The sequence below is a fragment of the Oncorhynchus nerka genome, linkage group LG27, assembly GCF_034236695.1.
Source record: "Oncorhynchus nerka isolate Pitt River linkage group LG27, Oner_Uvic_2.0, whole genome shotgun sequence".
Lineage (NCBI taxonomy): Eukaryota > Metazoa > Chordata > Actinopteri > Salmoniformes > Salmonidae > Oncorhynchus > Oncorhynchus nerka.
The window spans coordinates 34,585,019-34,602,292 of NC_088422.1; the positions used below are offsets into that span (position 1 = coordinate 34,585,019).

The window sequence follows — 17,274 nt, forward strand, 5'->3', positions numbered from 1 at the left end:
CGCATCCGCTACAAGACCATGGTGCTTGCCTACGGAGCTGTGAGGGGAACGGCACCTCAGTACCTCCAGGCTCTGATCAGGCCCTACACCCAAACAAGGGCACTGCGTTCATCCACCTCTGGCCTGCTCGCCTCCCTACCACTGAGGAAGTACAGTTCCCGCTCAGCCCAGTCAAAACTGTTCGCTGCTCTGGCCCCCCAATGGTGGAACAAACTCCCTCACGACGCCAGGACAGCGGAGTCAATCACCACCTTCCGGAGACACCTGAAACCCCACCTCTTTAAGGAATACCTAGGATAGGATAAAGTAATCCTTCTCACCCCCCCCTTAAAAGATTTAGATGCACTATTGTAAAGTGGCTGTTCCACTGGATGTCATAAGGTGAATGCACCAATTTGTAAGTCGCTCTGGATAAGAGCGTCTGCTAAATGACTTAAATGTAATGTAAATCACTGGAGGCTTCGTGCCATGGATCATCACTGGAGGCTTCTTGCCATGGATCATCACTAGAGGCTTCTTGCCATGGATCATCACTGGAGGCTTCTTGCCATGGATCATCACTGGAGGCTTTGTGCCATGGATCATCACTGGAGGCTTTGTGCCATGGATCATCACTGGAGGCTTCTTGCCATGGATCATCACTGGAGGCTTCGTGCCATGGATCATCACTGGAGTGAGGAGACGTATGGGCAGTCTGGTACGTGGAGCTACCACAGGGCTCACCAGGCTGGGGAGACATACAGGAGGCCTGGTTCTGGCAGCAGGCACAGCACTCACCAGGCTGGGGAGACATACAGGAGGCCTGGTTCTGGCAGCAGGCACAGGACTCACCAGGCTGGGGAGACATACAGGAGGCCTTGTCCTTGGCAGAGGCACCGGATACACTGGGCCGTGGAGGCGCACTGGAGGTCTTGAGCTTAGAGCCTACACAAACCCTTCCTGGCTGGGTGGTTATCTTCACCCTGCAAATGCGGGGCGCTGGCACAGGACACACTGGGCTGTGCAGACGTACCGGAGACACAGTGCGCAGAGCCGGCGCAGGATATACTGGGCCGAGGAGGTGCACTGGAGCTCTGGAGAGCAGGGCTGGCACAACCCGTTCTGGCTGGATGCTCACCCTAGCCCGGCAGATGCGGGGAGCTGGAATGTAACGCACCGGGCTAAGAACGCGTACTGGAGACACTGTTCGCTCCACCGCATAACACGGTGCCTGGCCAGTACGACGCTTGCCACGGTATGCACGAGGAGTTGGCTCAGGTATCCAACCTGACTCAGCCAATCTCCTTGTGTGCCCCCCCCAAAAAACATTTTTTTTGGAGTGGCCTCTCGGTCTTTAGTGCCAGCCGTGACCCTGTGTAATCCTGGGCCCTCTTTCTCGCTGCCTCCACCTTCCTCTCTGCTTCCAGCTGCTCCCACGGCAGGCGATCCTTTCCCACCAGGATCTCCTCCCATGTCCAGGATCCTTTGCCATTTAGGATGTCCTCCCATGTCCAGTCCTCTTGAACACGCTTCTCCTCCTTACCATGCTGCTTGGTCCGTTTGTGGTGGGAAGTTCTTTCAAGGTCGTTGAATGAAGAGGACCAAGGTGCAGCGTTGTGAGCGTACATATTCTATTTATTAGAAAAGACGCCAAACGAAACAATAAACACTGCAAAACAAACCGTGAAACTAAAGGCTATGTGCCATAAACAAAGTCAACTTCCCACAAAGACAGGTGGGAAAAAGGGCTACCTAAGTATGGTTCTCAATCAGAGGCAACGATAGACAGCTGTCCCTGATTGAGAACCCTACTCAGCCAAAACATAGAAATACAAATAATAGAACATAGAATACCCACCCCAAATCACACCCTAACCAAACCAAAATAGAGACATAAACAGGATCTCTAAGGTCAGGGTGTGGCACTGTGTAATGTAAAAGCCATGGGGAACATGGTGATTTTCAGTGGAAGTGAGAGCATCAACAGGTATTTCTCACCTATTTAAAGACCAAAGGAAGGTGGCATCCTCAGCCCCACACCTCTCAGTAAACTACTGCCTCTGCAGATCCACTTATTTTGGACTCATGGCAAATTGATTCTGTGTGGACTGAGGTCACTTCCTCTGGTTTAGCACAGAAAAAGACCACCTATTGTGAGAAGGGGAGGGGTGAGGGTGGTTGTCTGACAGAGGCCGACTATGCATCTGGTTTTTCACCTCTGGGACATCTCCAAGTCCATAATTCCGGGGTGTGAAAACTCATGAACTGCACTAGAATGGTCTACCATTTTAGTGAGCGATGGTGACAAAGAGCAATTAGGGCTGTAAGGCACACACATTGGCCTACATGACATCATAATTACAAACAAATGATTTGAGTGGGAGGTGTTCCATAACACTACTGTTAATCTGATGAATGGAGTGTGTGTGGTGTTGGATATGGCTGTCTGTTGTAGTGGTGCTCCCCTTACCCCGGTCTGGCTCTGGGATGTGGGCACTGGTAGTGGCTGTGGGTCCAGGGGGTCCTGGAGGTCCAGGAAGCCCAAGTAGACCCCTCTCTCCAGGGAGACCTGGTAGACCTTTGGGTCCTGGGGGGAGAGGAGATACACCACACTGTTATGCTGAGGGACAGCATTGGCATGACCATGACGGAAAGGGTAGGTGAAAAGTCAGCGACAAAAACAAGAATCAACATTGAGCCAGCATTGGTGAACAGAGAAACTTTTCATCTCTTTTGCTATACCAATGGATTTTTTATTGAGTATTTTCATCATTTCAAAGGGCACCAGAGGTGATTCCTTGATGAAGAGGTTTCACCCTGTGTTGCCTTTCCTGGCATGCATAGCAGTGGCAGGGGAACGCTGGTGAACCTATAATTAAGGTGATGGGTACAGAGCAATACGATATATAGTAGAGAATGTAAAGGGAGGGAGAGTGCGGGAGAGACAGCAAGCGCTGCATGGTGTATTAAGTTTCAGTGCTTGGCGGTTGTGCGAGGCAGGCTAATATCAGCAGGAGCAGGAGAGGAGAGGAGAGGAGAGGGGGGCTGAGAGACTGACTGGTGTTCAGCTGTAATTAACAGGAGGAGGCCTCTTAATGGCCGTGTGCTGGGAGCTCAAAGGGAGACTTGGGAAAGCTCAAATAAACACCATTAAAGCCGGAGCGTATTAGCGGACTATTGCGCAATAAATTACATTCTGCCTGCGTCTGCACGAGCCGGAGTGTGGGAGCATGCTCAGTTGTGCACGTGTGTGTGTGTGTGTGTGTGTGTGTGTGTGTGTGTGTGTGTGTGTGTGTGTGTATATAACTTGTCCCGACAAGCCAGCCAATGTTTCTCTCTCCCTCCCACAACGACTTCTCCTTTTGTTGAAAAGAGGTCGAGAAAGAAAAGCTGAGATGTGACTTGTCCCTGTGGCCCAGCTGGTTTGGGCTGTTCCATCCACAAACTCAAACAAAGTGCTTCACCTCCCAACCACAACATCTGACCTCATTGTTTGCACTTTCCTGAGGTAATGCTGTGCTCAACATGACCCCTGACCTCCCCATCCCCAAAGCGCAAGCACACATAACCCTCATCTATTAATCTATCTCCTTGTCTTGTGACCTTGAATAAGGCTCTGGAGGTTTTACAATTATTGTATTATCAACTATGAATAACTTGGCATAATATTGTTTAATTTGTAACTGACTGTGTTGTGGTTCTGCACTAGCTCAACCCCACCTGAAGGTCCATGACCCTTGGTCAGCAGTATAGTAGCACAGCTGGGTAGTCAAAGTGGCCTCTCTAGAGTCTGTGTGTTCCCATGATGTTAGGGCAAACAAGGCTCTATTTTCCCTGCAGAGTAATGGGGCCCTGATGCGGCTGTGGGCTACGGTGTCAATTTGTGAGTAAAAGTGTGTGTGCTCTTGCATGTGTGTGTATGTGTGTGTGTGTGTGTGTGTGTATGTGTGTGTGTGTGTTAGGGAATCCTAGTTCTTCTATACAGGAAACATGTCCTTTCTGTGCGCTGATTAAGAGAAAAACAACCCAAAACACAACAATGCAGGGCTGCACACGCTCCAACCCCAACCTCACACTGCTTCCCTCCCTGCAGAAAAGTAGCAGCCCCCTGTTAATGTCATTCAATCTCCCCTTGAGTCTCATTGAATCGGTCTTTACTGTGTTGTCACTCCCCCTGAGTTCATTACGTTCCCTTACACCTACACCTTACCCCCCGGACCTATCGCCACCGAACACGCTCTCATAACGCTCAGGTTACATCAAACACATTCTCGTCAATGGTAACATTTGTCTTACGTGCAACGGACAGGAAGAATTCTGCATGTGGAGAGAGAACATGGTTTTGGATAGAAACTCTAGTGCACTCTGAGAATACACATAATATAATGGAGATAGGGAAAAGAACAACACCGCAGACATATGGAAGGCATAAGGAGACAGGACTTGTATACACAGCTCATGTTCATTTCAGATTGGATTCACATGGTGCTTCTCCGAAAGGGGTTTTGTAGTTGAACATTTGCTCTACCTCTCCTGCCTATCCGGCAGCAGTAGGCACAGAGCAGGGTTCATATATCCCTCGGAGAGGGAAGGACACACACTGTCTAAATGTTCCACACGGAGAGGAATCAGAACCACTGCCGACAGCTACAACACGTTATGACAAACTTCATTTATTTTATTATCATTCAACTTGTAACTGCCCGGGGATTTCCGGGGATTTCCGGGGATTTCTTGTTTCGCGACTGTTATTTATTATTTGTCCGTAACCATTTAGCCTCAAATATAAGATTTTTGGTTTCTTTATGTTGTTGAACGAACGACTTTGGTTGGTCAGCAGGCAGGAACAACAGCGAGTGTTCCCGAGCCATAGGGGAGTTTTGTGTAGTTTGAGGACAAATATTTTGGCAGCCTGCTGGAAACCATGCTGAATCAGCAAACTCCGTATTTAGTAAGTCTTGTGTTTGAAAAGTCGAAGTTATCACCGTGCTGTCCACTGAGGAACAGCTGTGTTTTTCATGGACTACAGCATAGGTTTGTGGAATGGCCGAGTGGTTTCACAGAAACACAAACACTCTGATGCAGGACGTCAAGATGCAGATTGTTGCAGTTCGTTGAGATAGTTCTGAGGGACTTTTCCACAATTGTTTCAGGTCTTAAAGTGAGCAACACTCAGGGTTCTTGTTTGCGCTGGCCTAGTGAGAGTATTGTCATAGGTTTGTCAGAGACAATGGGTTAAGTGGGTGGGTATGCATACAATCCCTCTGTGCCCACAAAGATCTTCACAACATGCGCATTTATTGACAAACAGTGTCATCGTCTTGTTTGACATCGGTGCACCCTGCTTGATCAACTGTAAACATGGAATTATCTTCATGTGGTATTCATGAAACTGCTATCATTCATACTGATTACGGTCTGTTATTATCATACTTCAGCCAAAAGGAATGACTGTCACAAATTTGGAGGCTTATGAAATCTTACAGTGAAATCAGTGGTTGTTTAATTAAATCATACAGTCTGCCATCATCTAGTTCCAGTAAGTATCTTACCCACTGGTCCTGGGGCCCCCTTAGATCCTGGGGTCCCCGAGGGGCCCCTCAACCCAGCCCCGCCCCTGGGTCCCGGCAGTCCCTGAGACCCTGGCTTCCCTGAGCAAAGACAGGGGACAGTAACCATGGAGCCATACTGATACAGCCACAATATTTTGTGTTACAAAAAAAGTAATGACTGAGCTGACAACATCTCAAACTTACCATCTCGTCCAGGGGTACAGTCTCTGCCTCTTTCACCCTGTGGACCTGTGTGTTAGGGAGGAAACAGACAGACGTCAGACAGCAGACCGGGGAAAGAGGAAGAGAAAGGGGTCGTCCATTGCCTTGTGTGGAGAAATGGACTAGAGGTTGAGTGCTTCCTGAGGTGAAGGGTCACTAGATGGAGGTGGCAGAGCAGCTGCGCTGTGCTCTGGATTAGACAGACTCGCTGACAGACTAAGCACTGAGATGTTAATTAGGGCCACAGAGGTGCCAGTGAGGAACGAACCCCTCAGCTTGTCATGGAAGACTAAAACCCAAACCCCAAAACCCAAGCCCATGCAGGGTGAACATTTCAGCCAAATTATAGCTCTAATATTGTAGGGGAACTAAACACCTATACCAAACAGATAATGTCCTTCTCTCTCTAAACCAGTAAGACATTGACTGTGTGTTAGGGTGCCCATAATGAGGCATTTACATTCTTCAACAGGCCTTAGAAGGCCAGTGATGATCTTAACCTGGAAGCCTTTAGCTAAAACAGATTTGAATGTAATTGGATGGAAGTTGATACACTATTGAAAGGTCTTTTGAGAGTACAGCAGCAGAGCACCTTCTCTTTTCAGCTGCAGCCAAGGCTAGGCTGAGCTCCAGGGAAGGAGAGGACTTTCATGCCCTAAACTGTTCACTTTCCACACACCATCCCTCCCTCCTTCCCACAGAACCCTGAATGTGAGCAGTGCAGACAACTGGACTCTGACTAGTCAAAGAAGAAATGATTGTGTGTGTGTGTGTGTGTGTCTCCATCTCTCTCTCAGCGACAGAGGAAATAGGATATGAGGGGAGGAGAGCAGGTAGAGAGGCAATGGAGAAAGAATTATGGCATGTGCAGAGTGATTTCCTACTTAATTATCAAACATAACCACTCCACTCAAAATAATAGGCAATTATGGTTGCTCCTCAAACCTGCCCATACATGGGCATAGGAGACTTGTACATACCTATGGGTCCCTGCTCGCCAGGGGCTCCTTTGGTTTGTGGATCCACCATCTGTGAGGAAGATTCCCGTGCCAATCCTCCTTTACCCTGTAGGTGGCGGTGAGAAGCGGAGGCGGGAGAGGACAGCACCTGGACCTAGTGGGATAAAATGGTGAAGAGAGAGAAAGAGAGAAATTTAGAGAGTAACGCCAATGCCTTTCAAATGGACTCCAAAACTGTTGTTTATGATGAGAGACAGTGTAGTCTCTCACTGCAGCACATTCTCCAGTAGAGGAGTCACCCCTGTACCTTTGCCTCCAGTGAGCTGAGTCTGTCTGTCAGGGCTGTGATTCGACTACAGTTGAGGCAATCTGGAGAACGGAGAAAGAGATAGATATTATATGTGGACAAGTATCGATATCTGCAAAAAGCGCTTCTAAAATGTACTTCAGGGAATTTGAGAAACATGGGGCCTGAGTATTAAAACAGAAACAGTGTAAAGGAGAGAAATGAAATCCCAGGTGTTCTGAGTCTGACGATATTCAAGAGAGAAATATGGTTCCAGGTGTTATAGTACTGTGTAAGAGAGTGTTAGGGTCCTGGTTCTTACTGGTGGAGAGCTGCTCCCCTGTTCCTGTGCGGGCCTGGGTAGGTGGCCGGCGGAGAGTAGACGGCTTCCTCACCGCCTCCTGAGCCACCAGCTGGTTTCCTGACTCTGCAGAGGAAGAGGAGGATGAAGTGGAGTCAGATCGATGGACCACACAGTGAGGTCATACAGACGTCATTCCGTTATGAGGCACATAGTCAGTCATGCAAATGGCACTGATGAGCAGCGAGGCTTCAAGGCAACAGAACTTCATTACACAACTCAATCAACAGAAAAAGAAAACAAGTACCCCCCCCCCCCTCAAAAAAAGTATTTTCACTCAATTTCTGAATGCTCAGTGGAGCCAACATTCTCTTGTCATTTCAAATGATCTGGCATTTGCTCTGAAAGCCCCGTAGAATAACTCTCTGGTGTCCTGTGACAGTAAGGAGACAGGGCCCCTCTCCACCAGGTGACCTCACCAACACCACAGTCATGGTGGGCAGAGACCCAGCCGGTGAGGGCCACGAGGGAGAGGGATGGAAAGGGATGGTGCCAGATCAGACACGAAAGGCCCACAGCATGCCTTCTGCTCTCCAAAGTCCCACCCATAAACATCATATTCTGCAATTGTATCAAATTCACACACAATAAACTGCTTTCATTCTGGCATGATTTTATTGAGTATAAAAACACAATGCCTGGGAGAGAGTGAGTTAGACAAACAATAGCTGCCTTGTATTAGGAGAATGAGCCATTTCAGCTCTGAGCTTGATGTTCTGTCTTTCCTTTATTTGATGAAGTGTGGGAGTTTGTGGTCCTGCGGGTTGGGGATGTTTTGAATGGGCAGACCTTTGTGAAGTCCTAGACTGTGTGGTTCCGTCTGTATGACCCAGGTGCTCCTGACAAAAACAAGAGCCTGGGCTTAGCACCTCGTTAGAGGACAGCCAACATCTCCTCTCCTCTCAGAGTCAGCTGGCTGGAGCCAAACACACTGCAAGCCACTGCCCAACATAGCCTGGGAATAGCACCTGCAACCCTTTCAGGGGCAGGGAGAGGAGACAATTATACTCCTCCAAGAGCTCACTCAATCTCTCTCTGTCAAACACTCACAGTCAGCCACACATACTGTAATATATCCTATGCGCTACAGATGCTTGTCAGAGACAGCACAGACAGACACGGAACAGAGAGTTCATGTTCTGTTTAGAGTTTGGTGAGAGTGAGTGGGAGAGAGAGGACAAAGGAGAGCCCTAACAGAAAGAGTCAATGTGCATAAAGAGAGAGAAGGAGAAAGAGAAAAGAACAGTGTGAAAAGGTTTTGTGTAAATGGATCCTGCTCCAGGCACTTTCCCTCAACCTTTGTGGTTTTGATTTTCTATGTTTTGGGTTGTAAGGCTTTCTCAGCGGGTTACTAATAGTGCATGTGGAAATGAAACAATGTTAGAGCTGAGACTGTAAAGTATTGGTATGTTCAAAGGAATGTGTAAAGAAAAACTGCTATGAGCCATGTCTTCTTCCATTTCAGTAAGTAATGTAAAATGTGTGGCGAACTTCGATCGGGGACTAAACACACTCTGTTCTGCTCCATGTCTGTCTATGAGTGTGAGCGTGAGCTTGTGCGTGTGCGTGCGAGTGTGTGTGTGAGTGTGTGTGGTGGGGGGGACTCAATAGAAGTTTCCTATGGAGACCGGCTCATAATAATAGCTGTGTCTGATTTCAAATGGGCTCGGGAATTGAAAATATACCTCTGCACCAGAACGCACTGAAGGCACCTCTAACCCAGCGTCCCTCTGTTCTCTGACAGACAGCACCTCTTTTCTCCTCTAGACTATAGACCATTCAAGTGCCAAGTTCCCTCCACCCACACTCAAACACATTGATAAAACATTCTGCTGGCTTTGCACACAGACAACCGTCCCCCACCCCAACCGCCTAACTTCCATTCTCTTACTCTCTCTTCTATTCACTCTGTCTCTCCATGTCTCAGGTTTTAGAAATCACAGGATAACAAGAAAACTATATTCCTCTATATCCCCATAGACAGTGTCTGTTAACCAGGGTGTGTGTGCATGTCTGTGCGTGTGCGGGATGGGTGTGTGTTGACTTAGATGTGCTGATTGGGATCCATTCATTTGGGCAGATAGTAATAATGTCAGGGCTAATGACTGGCCCCTGACAGACATGGTTCAGTGTGTCCACTCTCTCTCTCTGTCTCTCTCTCTCTCTCTCTGTGTCTCTCTCTCTCTCTCTCTCTCTCTCTCTCTTTCTCTCTCTCTGTCTCTCTCTCTGTGTCTCTCTCTTTATCTCTGTGTCTCTATCTCTGTCTCTCAGCTAATTGGCCCACTAAAGGGGGTCAAAGAGACTTGCGAGTGCGTTTGGCCCTTGACCCTGCGCTGCTCTGGGCCGTAATCAGTGATTGAATCAGAACTCTTCATTAGCGGAGACCCCTGTGGAGAGAGGAGAGGGTAGAGGCCATCCTGACATCAGCTCTGTCTCTGTGTCTGGTTCCAGGCTCTGGGGCTGACAGGATAGGACACACTGCACAGCACAGCACAGCACAGCACAAGGGGAGTTTTCCACTGTTTACAAACACACTGACAAGTCATTTCCTCCCCACTGGCCTGGCCTGCCTGGTGCAACCGTCTCAGGATAAAGAGGGAGAGGAGCGAAGGTCACACCACTGCAGTGTCAGGGTTACCTAAAACCTATGTGTGTGTATGTGTGTGTGTGTGTGTGTGTGTGTGTGTGTGTGTGTATGTGCGTGTATCACAACTTTCACATAGCCACAGAAATAATGTATGACACACACACACACACACACACACACACACACACACACACACACACACACACACACACACACACACACACACACACACACACACACACACACACACACACACACACACACACACAGAATGGCAGTAGTAGGGTTGGATGCTTTTCCTACTTGATAGGGCAGATAAATGGCGAGTCTCACTCATACCTCCTTTATATGTGTTCAAGTCTATCTCATATGAAGAAGTATAAAGTACATACAGTATGTGTACTGGCGCTAGGAGCAGGGGACGGGGTCTTGGCATTCTTGCTGACAAGCTTCCAAAAAGCATAACACGTTCCCCCTCTGTGACTGGTTTTACCCAAATAACCCCCTTCACCACCCTTTAAGCATGCCCCTGAGGGCCCTCTGTGGCAGTCCGGAGGAGGCCCCTGCCAGCACACGGTCAGAGGGAGAGGGGCTGGGAGCCATCACACTCAGAGAGGAGAACAATGTTTAACCAACCAGCAGGCTGGTGTGTGCACGCATGTGTGTGTGTAGTCATTTTCCACAGGCTCTTTTTGTTCTCCTCTCCTCTGCCTGCAGTATTATTAATGGTCCAAGGTCAGTCCTCCAGTAATACTACCAGTGAAAACAAACCAGACCATCCTGCAGAGTGCCCAGTCAGCCCAGAGAGCACGCTTCCCCCTTCCTCTCTATCTACAGAGCCCATCCGTGCTCCCTCTCCTCAGCTCATTATTTGCCCTGGTTTATTTATCCTCTCTTTCATATGGATGTAAGATAAGTAGCACTGTGCAGACATACACCGTCCTTGTGCTGGTTTTTGCCAGGAAGGCCTGTCTTGTGGAGGTACTTCAATGGCTAAAGCGTCTCTTTGTTTCATATGGTCTGTAATGATTGACGGTTGACTTTATGCAAGCTCACACACATCTCGTCTCGGTGGTGGCCTTGCTGGAGTTGAATCAAAAACGACGTGTGAAGTGAAGCTCTGTGATTTCACCAGTCAGACCTGAGAATGAACCCTGTGACATGTCACTGACTGAGGCTCTGGCTGCCCCCCTCCTCCTTTTGCTTGAGTTTCATAAGACTGGTTTATCTTAGAGCTAGAGGTTCCCATGGGGAGGTATGGGATCTGAGGAAGTGGGGGCAGCTGTGGACACACAGACCATCCAGTCAACAAAGGGCAGGGGTGGGGAGGTCAGGGGAGGGGGTGCAGGGCTGGGGAGGGGGTGCAGGGGAATGGAGGGCAGGATAGGGCAGGGGAGGGGGTGCAGGGGAATGGAGGGCAGGATAGGGCAGGGGAGGGGGTGCAGGGGAATGGAGGGCAGGATAGGGCAGGGGGGGGGTGCAGGGGAATGGAGGGCAGGGTAGGGCAGGGGAGGGGTGCAGGGCAGGGGAGGGGGTGCAGGGGAATGGAGGGCAGGGTAGGGCAGGGCAGGGGAGGGGAGGGAAGAGGGGAGCAGGGGAGGGGAGGGCTGGGCAGGGGAGGGGGAGGGTCATGGGGAGGGGGTGCAGGGGATGGGAGGGGAGGGCAGGGCAGGGGAGAGCAGGGGAGGGGAGGGGAGTCCTCCTGATCTGATCCATCTCTGTCTGCTCAGAGAGCTGAGCTCAGCACCAGGTGCTGCTGACCAGCCAGGCCACGGAGTTAGTCTCTGTCACAATGCTGCCTTAAGCCTTCAGGAAGACTAAAGACCACTGCTGCATGTGGACAAAGATATGAACACTTCTGTAGAAGCACTACTATTAGACAACCCTCTGATCCTACAAATATGCTTTATATCCAGCAGTTTCCATAGTCTATTATTTTGACCTAAAATGACATATGATAACAAATTGGGGTGATGCTCATCCAGTTCTCTCTGTGTCTCCCTCCTTCCATCTCCCAGGCTGCGTTGGGACCCTGGCTCATCCAGTTCTCTCTGTGTCTCCCTCCTTCCATCTCCCAGGCTGCGTTGGGACCGGGGCTCATCCAGTTCTCTCTGTGTCTCCCTCCTTCCATCTCCCTGGCTGCGTTGGGACCCGGGCTCATCCAGTTCTCTCTGTGTCTCCCACCTTCCATCTCCCAGGCTGCGTTGGGACCCGGGCTCATCCAGTTCTCTCTGTGTCTCCCTCCTTCCATCTCCCAGGCTGCGTTGGGACCCGGGCTCATCCAGTTCTCTCTGTGTCTCCCTCCTTCCATCTCCCAGGCTACGTTGGGACCGGGGCTCATCCAGTTCTCTCTGTGTCTCCCTCCTTCCATCTCCCAGGCTGCGTTGGGACCCGGGCTCATCCAGTTCTCTCTGTGTCTCCCTCCTTCCATCTCCCAGGCTGCGTTGGGACCCGGGCTCATCCAGTTCTCTCTGTGTCTCCCTCCTTCCATCTCCCAGGCTGCGTTGGGACCCGGGCTCATCCAGTTCTCTCTGTGTCTCCCTCCTTCCATCTCCCAGGCTGCGTTGGGACCCGGGCTCATCCAGTTCTCTGTGTCTCCCTCCTTCCATCTCCCAGGCTGCGTTGGGACCCGGGCTCATCCAGTTCTCTCTGTGTCTCCCTCCTTCCATCTCCCAGGCTGCGTTGGGACCTGGGCTCATCCAGTTCTCTCTGTGTCTCCCTCCTTCCATCTCCCAGGCTGCGTTGGGACCTGGGCTCATCCTCAATGGGCCAACACAAACCTGCCTGTACCCCAGTGTATTATGCTTTCCCAGGATTCCAGCTTTACTTTTATTAGGTGATTGGCTGAGAGGGAGGGACGGCATTCCTTATTTCCTTTCTTTTGCAGAGGAACTACCACACCCCATCGACACCTGACCTCAGCCTGCAGTGGTGCGGCGACCCACACTCTCTTCTCACACTGCAGTACCCACTGGGTTCCTGTGGGCAGGTGTAAGGGTGGGGGGAGCTGAGGGAGTCTTTACACTCACATATTTGGCTACACACACAAACACACACTGCTATGGCTGTTGTGAGCAGACCTGTTGTGTTGGGCCAGCCAAACTGCAACTGAAACCAGACGTCGCCTGTAGGACTCTGAGGTGAGGGTTGGAGTGGTGGGGGGTCAGGGAAGGGGCGGGAGGAGCTCTCACCTCCTACAGACACATCTCACTTCATCAGTCAACACACCAGCAGGCTGGGAGGCAGACAGACAGGAGAGCCCTGGTCTGCAGTCAGACCCCCCCTCGCTCCACCTCCACTAGGCTAGACCTGAATCACTAATGGATCTGAGAACAGACTCAGACTCCCTGGATTATTTAACAAACACTTGGCATGCATGGCCTCTCAGCGTAGTGTGGTAACCTGTGTGGCTGCAGTTACTGACTGAATTCTATTGTCTTCCTCTTGAACATACCCGTGTGTTCTGATTCCAGATGAGCTGTTAACTGGCCTGCACAGAGCAAGTACCGACAGACTCAGCAGGGTGGCACTAACCCACACCAGCTCCTCAACAGAGAAGGCCAGGCCCTTGTGGTCCCATAATATGGAGCACACACACACACACACACACACACACACACACACACACACACACACACACACACACACACACACACACACACACACACACACACACACACACACACACACACACACACACACACACACACACACACACACGGTAGGAGGCAGGGTGAATGAGAGCATTCTTCCTCAATGGTTCCTATAGTAGTGTAGCACTGGCCTCTGTTCTCAGATCAGAGCTATCAGCTCATGTGGCCAGATGTGCACACAGACACACCTCTAATCTTACACAGCAAGAGGAGGTTTTATATCTCTCCTCCTCCCACCTCCCTGTCCCAGACAGGAGCTGCTCCTCCTGCCCCCTCTACCTTCCTCTACCTCAGCTCCCCCACCCCACCAAGGATGACGCATCTCAACACAGGGCAGCCTAATTTCCCTCCCCTCCCCCTTCTTCTCTAAGCCCTTGCTTATTATTTCCCATCAGCCTGGTCTGTGGGTAGGGTACCATCCTGAAGTGCAGTCCCACTGCTGAGAATGGCTCCAAGGCACTCTCATAAATAATAATGACTATAATGAATACAGGAACAATGAGCTCAGCTTCACATCTCCCTCTCTCCTCACTTTCCCTCTGACCTCTGAGTACTGAATACAGTACCTCCCTCTGACCTTTGAGCACCGACTACAGTACCTCCCTCTGACCTCTGACTACTGACTACAGTACCTCCCTCTGACCTCTGACTACTGACTACAGTACCTCCCTCTGACTACTGACTACTGACTACAGTACCTCCCTCTGATCTCTGACTACTGACTACAGTACCTACCTCCCTCTGACTACTGACTACTGACTACAGTACCTCCCTCTGACCTCTGACTACTGACTACAGTACCTCCCTCTGACCTCTGACTACTGACTACAGTACCTCCCTCTGACCTCTGACTACTGACTACAGTACCTCCCTCTGACCTCTGAGTACTGACTACAGTACCTCCCTCTGACATCTGACTACTGACTACAGTACCTCTCTCTCTTGCTGCCTGACCACTTTATTTATTTCACTGTCCAAAATATCCCTTTCCTTTCCTAACATCTGCTTCAGCACTGTTTCAGTCCTCTCAGCAAGTTTCATCTTACCAACATGATACCTGATGCCCACAACAACAACTGGGTGGGTTCATAGAGCAAGAAAATAAAAGTCTTCTGAAAAAACAAACAGATGTGAAAATGCAAGGCTAAACATGGTTTTAAAAAGATTCACCACCCCCCTCCAAAAAAAAAATGGTTTAGATTGTTAGTTTATGGCAAAATGGAAACAATTATATTGGTGCTGCGAAAACAAACAACGCTGCGGTCTGTGTAAAATGGCTAAAATTAGCGTAAGGCATATCTCGGGAAGTGAAGCATGCTGGGTTTGAGGCGGCATGCGGTTGAGATCGGCTGCACCACAAATCCGCCTGACACTTTTTCAACATTTCCTCCGCTTGAAGGTAACAGATGTCCAATAAAAACATGAGGCAAAGGCTGACGTTACCAACTCCCACCCATCACTTTTTTACTAAGACACAAAACACTGGAAAACTATAAAAAATACATCCTTTCATGTCGCTGTTTCGTGACCCCAGTCGAAATGCAGATGCTTCTCTCAAACCAGGAGCACTGTGCTGCTGACAGTGCCTGGGTAAAACCACACTCGCCTCATCTCCTCTGTTGTGTATTTAGAGTGGCAGGGAGAGGACCGTCTGTGACCTCCTCCTGTCCCATCCCGACACACCACAGCAATTAAAACCCTCTCCTCTATAAGCCAACACACAGCCACAAGTGGCTGACAAACAAGGGCTCCAAAAACAACTGGGCCCAGGAACAGACATGCTTACTGACCTGTATACATACACATACTCTCCCCAGGCCCAGGAATAGACCTGCTTACTGACTTCCATACATACACATCCTCTCCCCAGGCCCAGGAACAGACCTGCTTACTGACCTCCATGCATACACATACTCTCCCCAGGCCCAGGAACATACCTGCTTACTGACTTCCATACATACACATCCTCTCCCCAGGCCCAGGAACAGACCTGCTTACTGACCTGTATACATACACATACTCTCCCCAGGCCCAGGAACAGACCTGCTTACTGACCTGTATACATACACATACTCTCCCCAGGCCCAGGAATAGACCTGCTTACTGACCTGTATACATACACATACTCTCCCCAGGCCCAGGAATAGACCTGCTTACTGACCTGTATACATACACATCCTCTCCCCAGGCCCAGGAATAGACCTGCTTACTGACCTGTATACATACACATACTCTCCCCAGGCCCAGGAATAGACCTGCTTACTGACCTCCATACATACACATCCTCTCCCCAGGCCCAGGAACAGACCTGCTTACTGACCTGTATACATACACATACTCTCCCCAGGCCCAGGAATAGACCTGATTACTGACCTGTATACATACACATACTCTCCCCAGGCCCAGGAATAGACCTGCTTACTGACCTGTATACATACACATACTCTCCCCAGGCCCAGGAATAGACCTGCTTACTGACCTGTATACATACACATCCTCTCCCCAGGCCCAGGAATAGACCTGCTTACTGACCTCCATACATACACATACTCTCCCCAGGCCCAGGAATAGACCTGCTTACTGACCTCCATACATACACATACTCTCCCCAGGCCCAGGAACAGACCTGCTTACTGACCTCCATACATACACATACTCTCCCCAGGCCCAGGAATAGACCTGCTTACTGACCTCCATACATACACATCCTCTCCCCAGGCCCAGGAATAGACCTGCTTACTGACCTCCATACATACACATCCTCTCCCCAGGCCCAGGAATAGACCTGCTTACTGACCTCCATACATATACATCCTCTACCCAGGCCCAAGAACAGACCTGCTTACTGACCTCCATACATACACATACTCTCCCCAGGCCCAGGAATAGACCTGCTTACTGACCTCCATACATACACATCCTCTTCCCAGGCCCAGGAATAGACCTGCTTACTGACCTCCATACATATACATCCTCTCCCCAGGCCCAGGAATAACCACACCGTGCATTACTATGTATTAACACTTTGCAATGAGCTATAAAGTCTATGTTCACGATTCATACATATATTTTTTTTAAATTCCACCAGTTGAGGAATAGAGTAGCTGAATTTGACAACACAGTAAATATACACAGTGCTCATGTGTTGTGAGAGGCAAGTATTGCATTGCACACTTGGCTTGAATACTAGAGAAAACTGTGAGAGTAGGAAAGAGAGAAATATGAAAAATCTGCTTCCAAGCAAAGAACACTGATCTAAAACCCCATGTAAGAACCGTGGTGAGCTAGGCTATTTCACACACTGTGGTTTGCTGCACCTAGACACCCCGCAACAACAAAATACTGGGGGAATTCTTGGCCAGTGAACCATGTACTCTGGCCTGGCTCATTACCCTGGATATGTGACATGGGCTGAGCCCCAAATGCCACCCAATTCCCTATGTAGTGCACTACTACTATGGGCCCTGGTCAAAAGTAATGCACCTTATAGGGAATAGGATGCCATTTGGAACTCAGCCCCCAACTCTGCCCACTCTGCCCACAACACCAGCCAAGCGAGAAGCAGCTCAGGCCACAGGCCTGCAGCTAAACATTCGGCCCCATGTCCTGTGGCCTAAATCTTTGAATGACACATCAGCTCCAACACACATGGTTTATATGCCACAGTAAAACCCA

General features: G+C 49.8%; 1 protein-coding gene across 6 annotated transcripts in view; it reads right to left on the reverse strand.

Annotated features, from left to right (window-relative positions):
• LOC115111655 (EMI domain-containing protein 1-like) overlaps positions 1–17,274 on the reverse strand; it is an 80,566-nt gene that overhangs the window by 12,865 nt on the left and 50,427 nt on the right. For all 6 annotated transcript variants that reach the window (XM_065011605.1, XM_029637967.2, XM_065011603.1 and 3 more), the window contains 6 exons: positions 7,321–7,425; positions 7,020–7,081; positions 6,734–6,866; positions 5,736–5,780; positions 5,532–5,630; positions 2,450–2,566 (listed from right to left, as the gene is read on the reverse strand). In XM_065011605.1, coding sequence (XP_064867677.1) covers positions 2,450–2,566; positions 5,532–5,630; positions 5,736–5,780; positions 6,734–6,866; positions 7,020–7,081; positions 7,321–7,425 — 561 coding nt within the window. The remainder of the gene's footprint in view (positions 1–2,449; positions 2,567–5,531; positions 5,631–5,735; positions 5,781–6,733; positions 6,867–7,019; positions 7,082–7,320; positions 7,426–17,274) is intronic.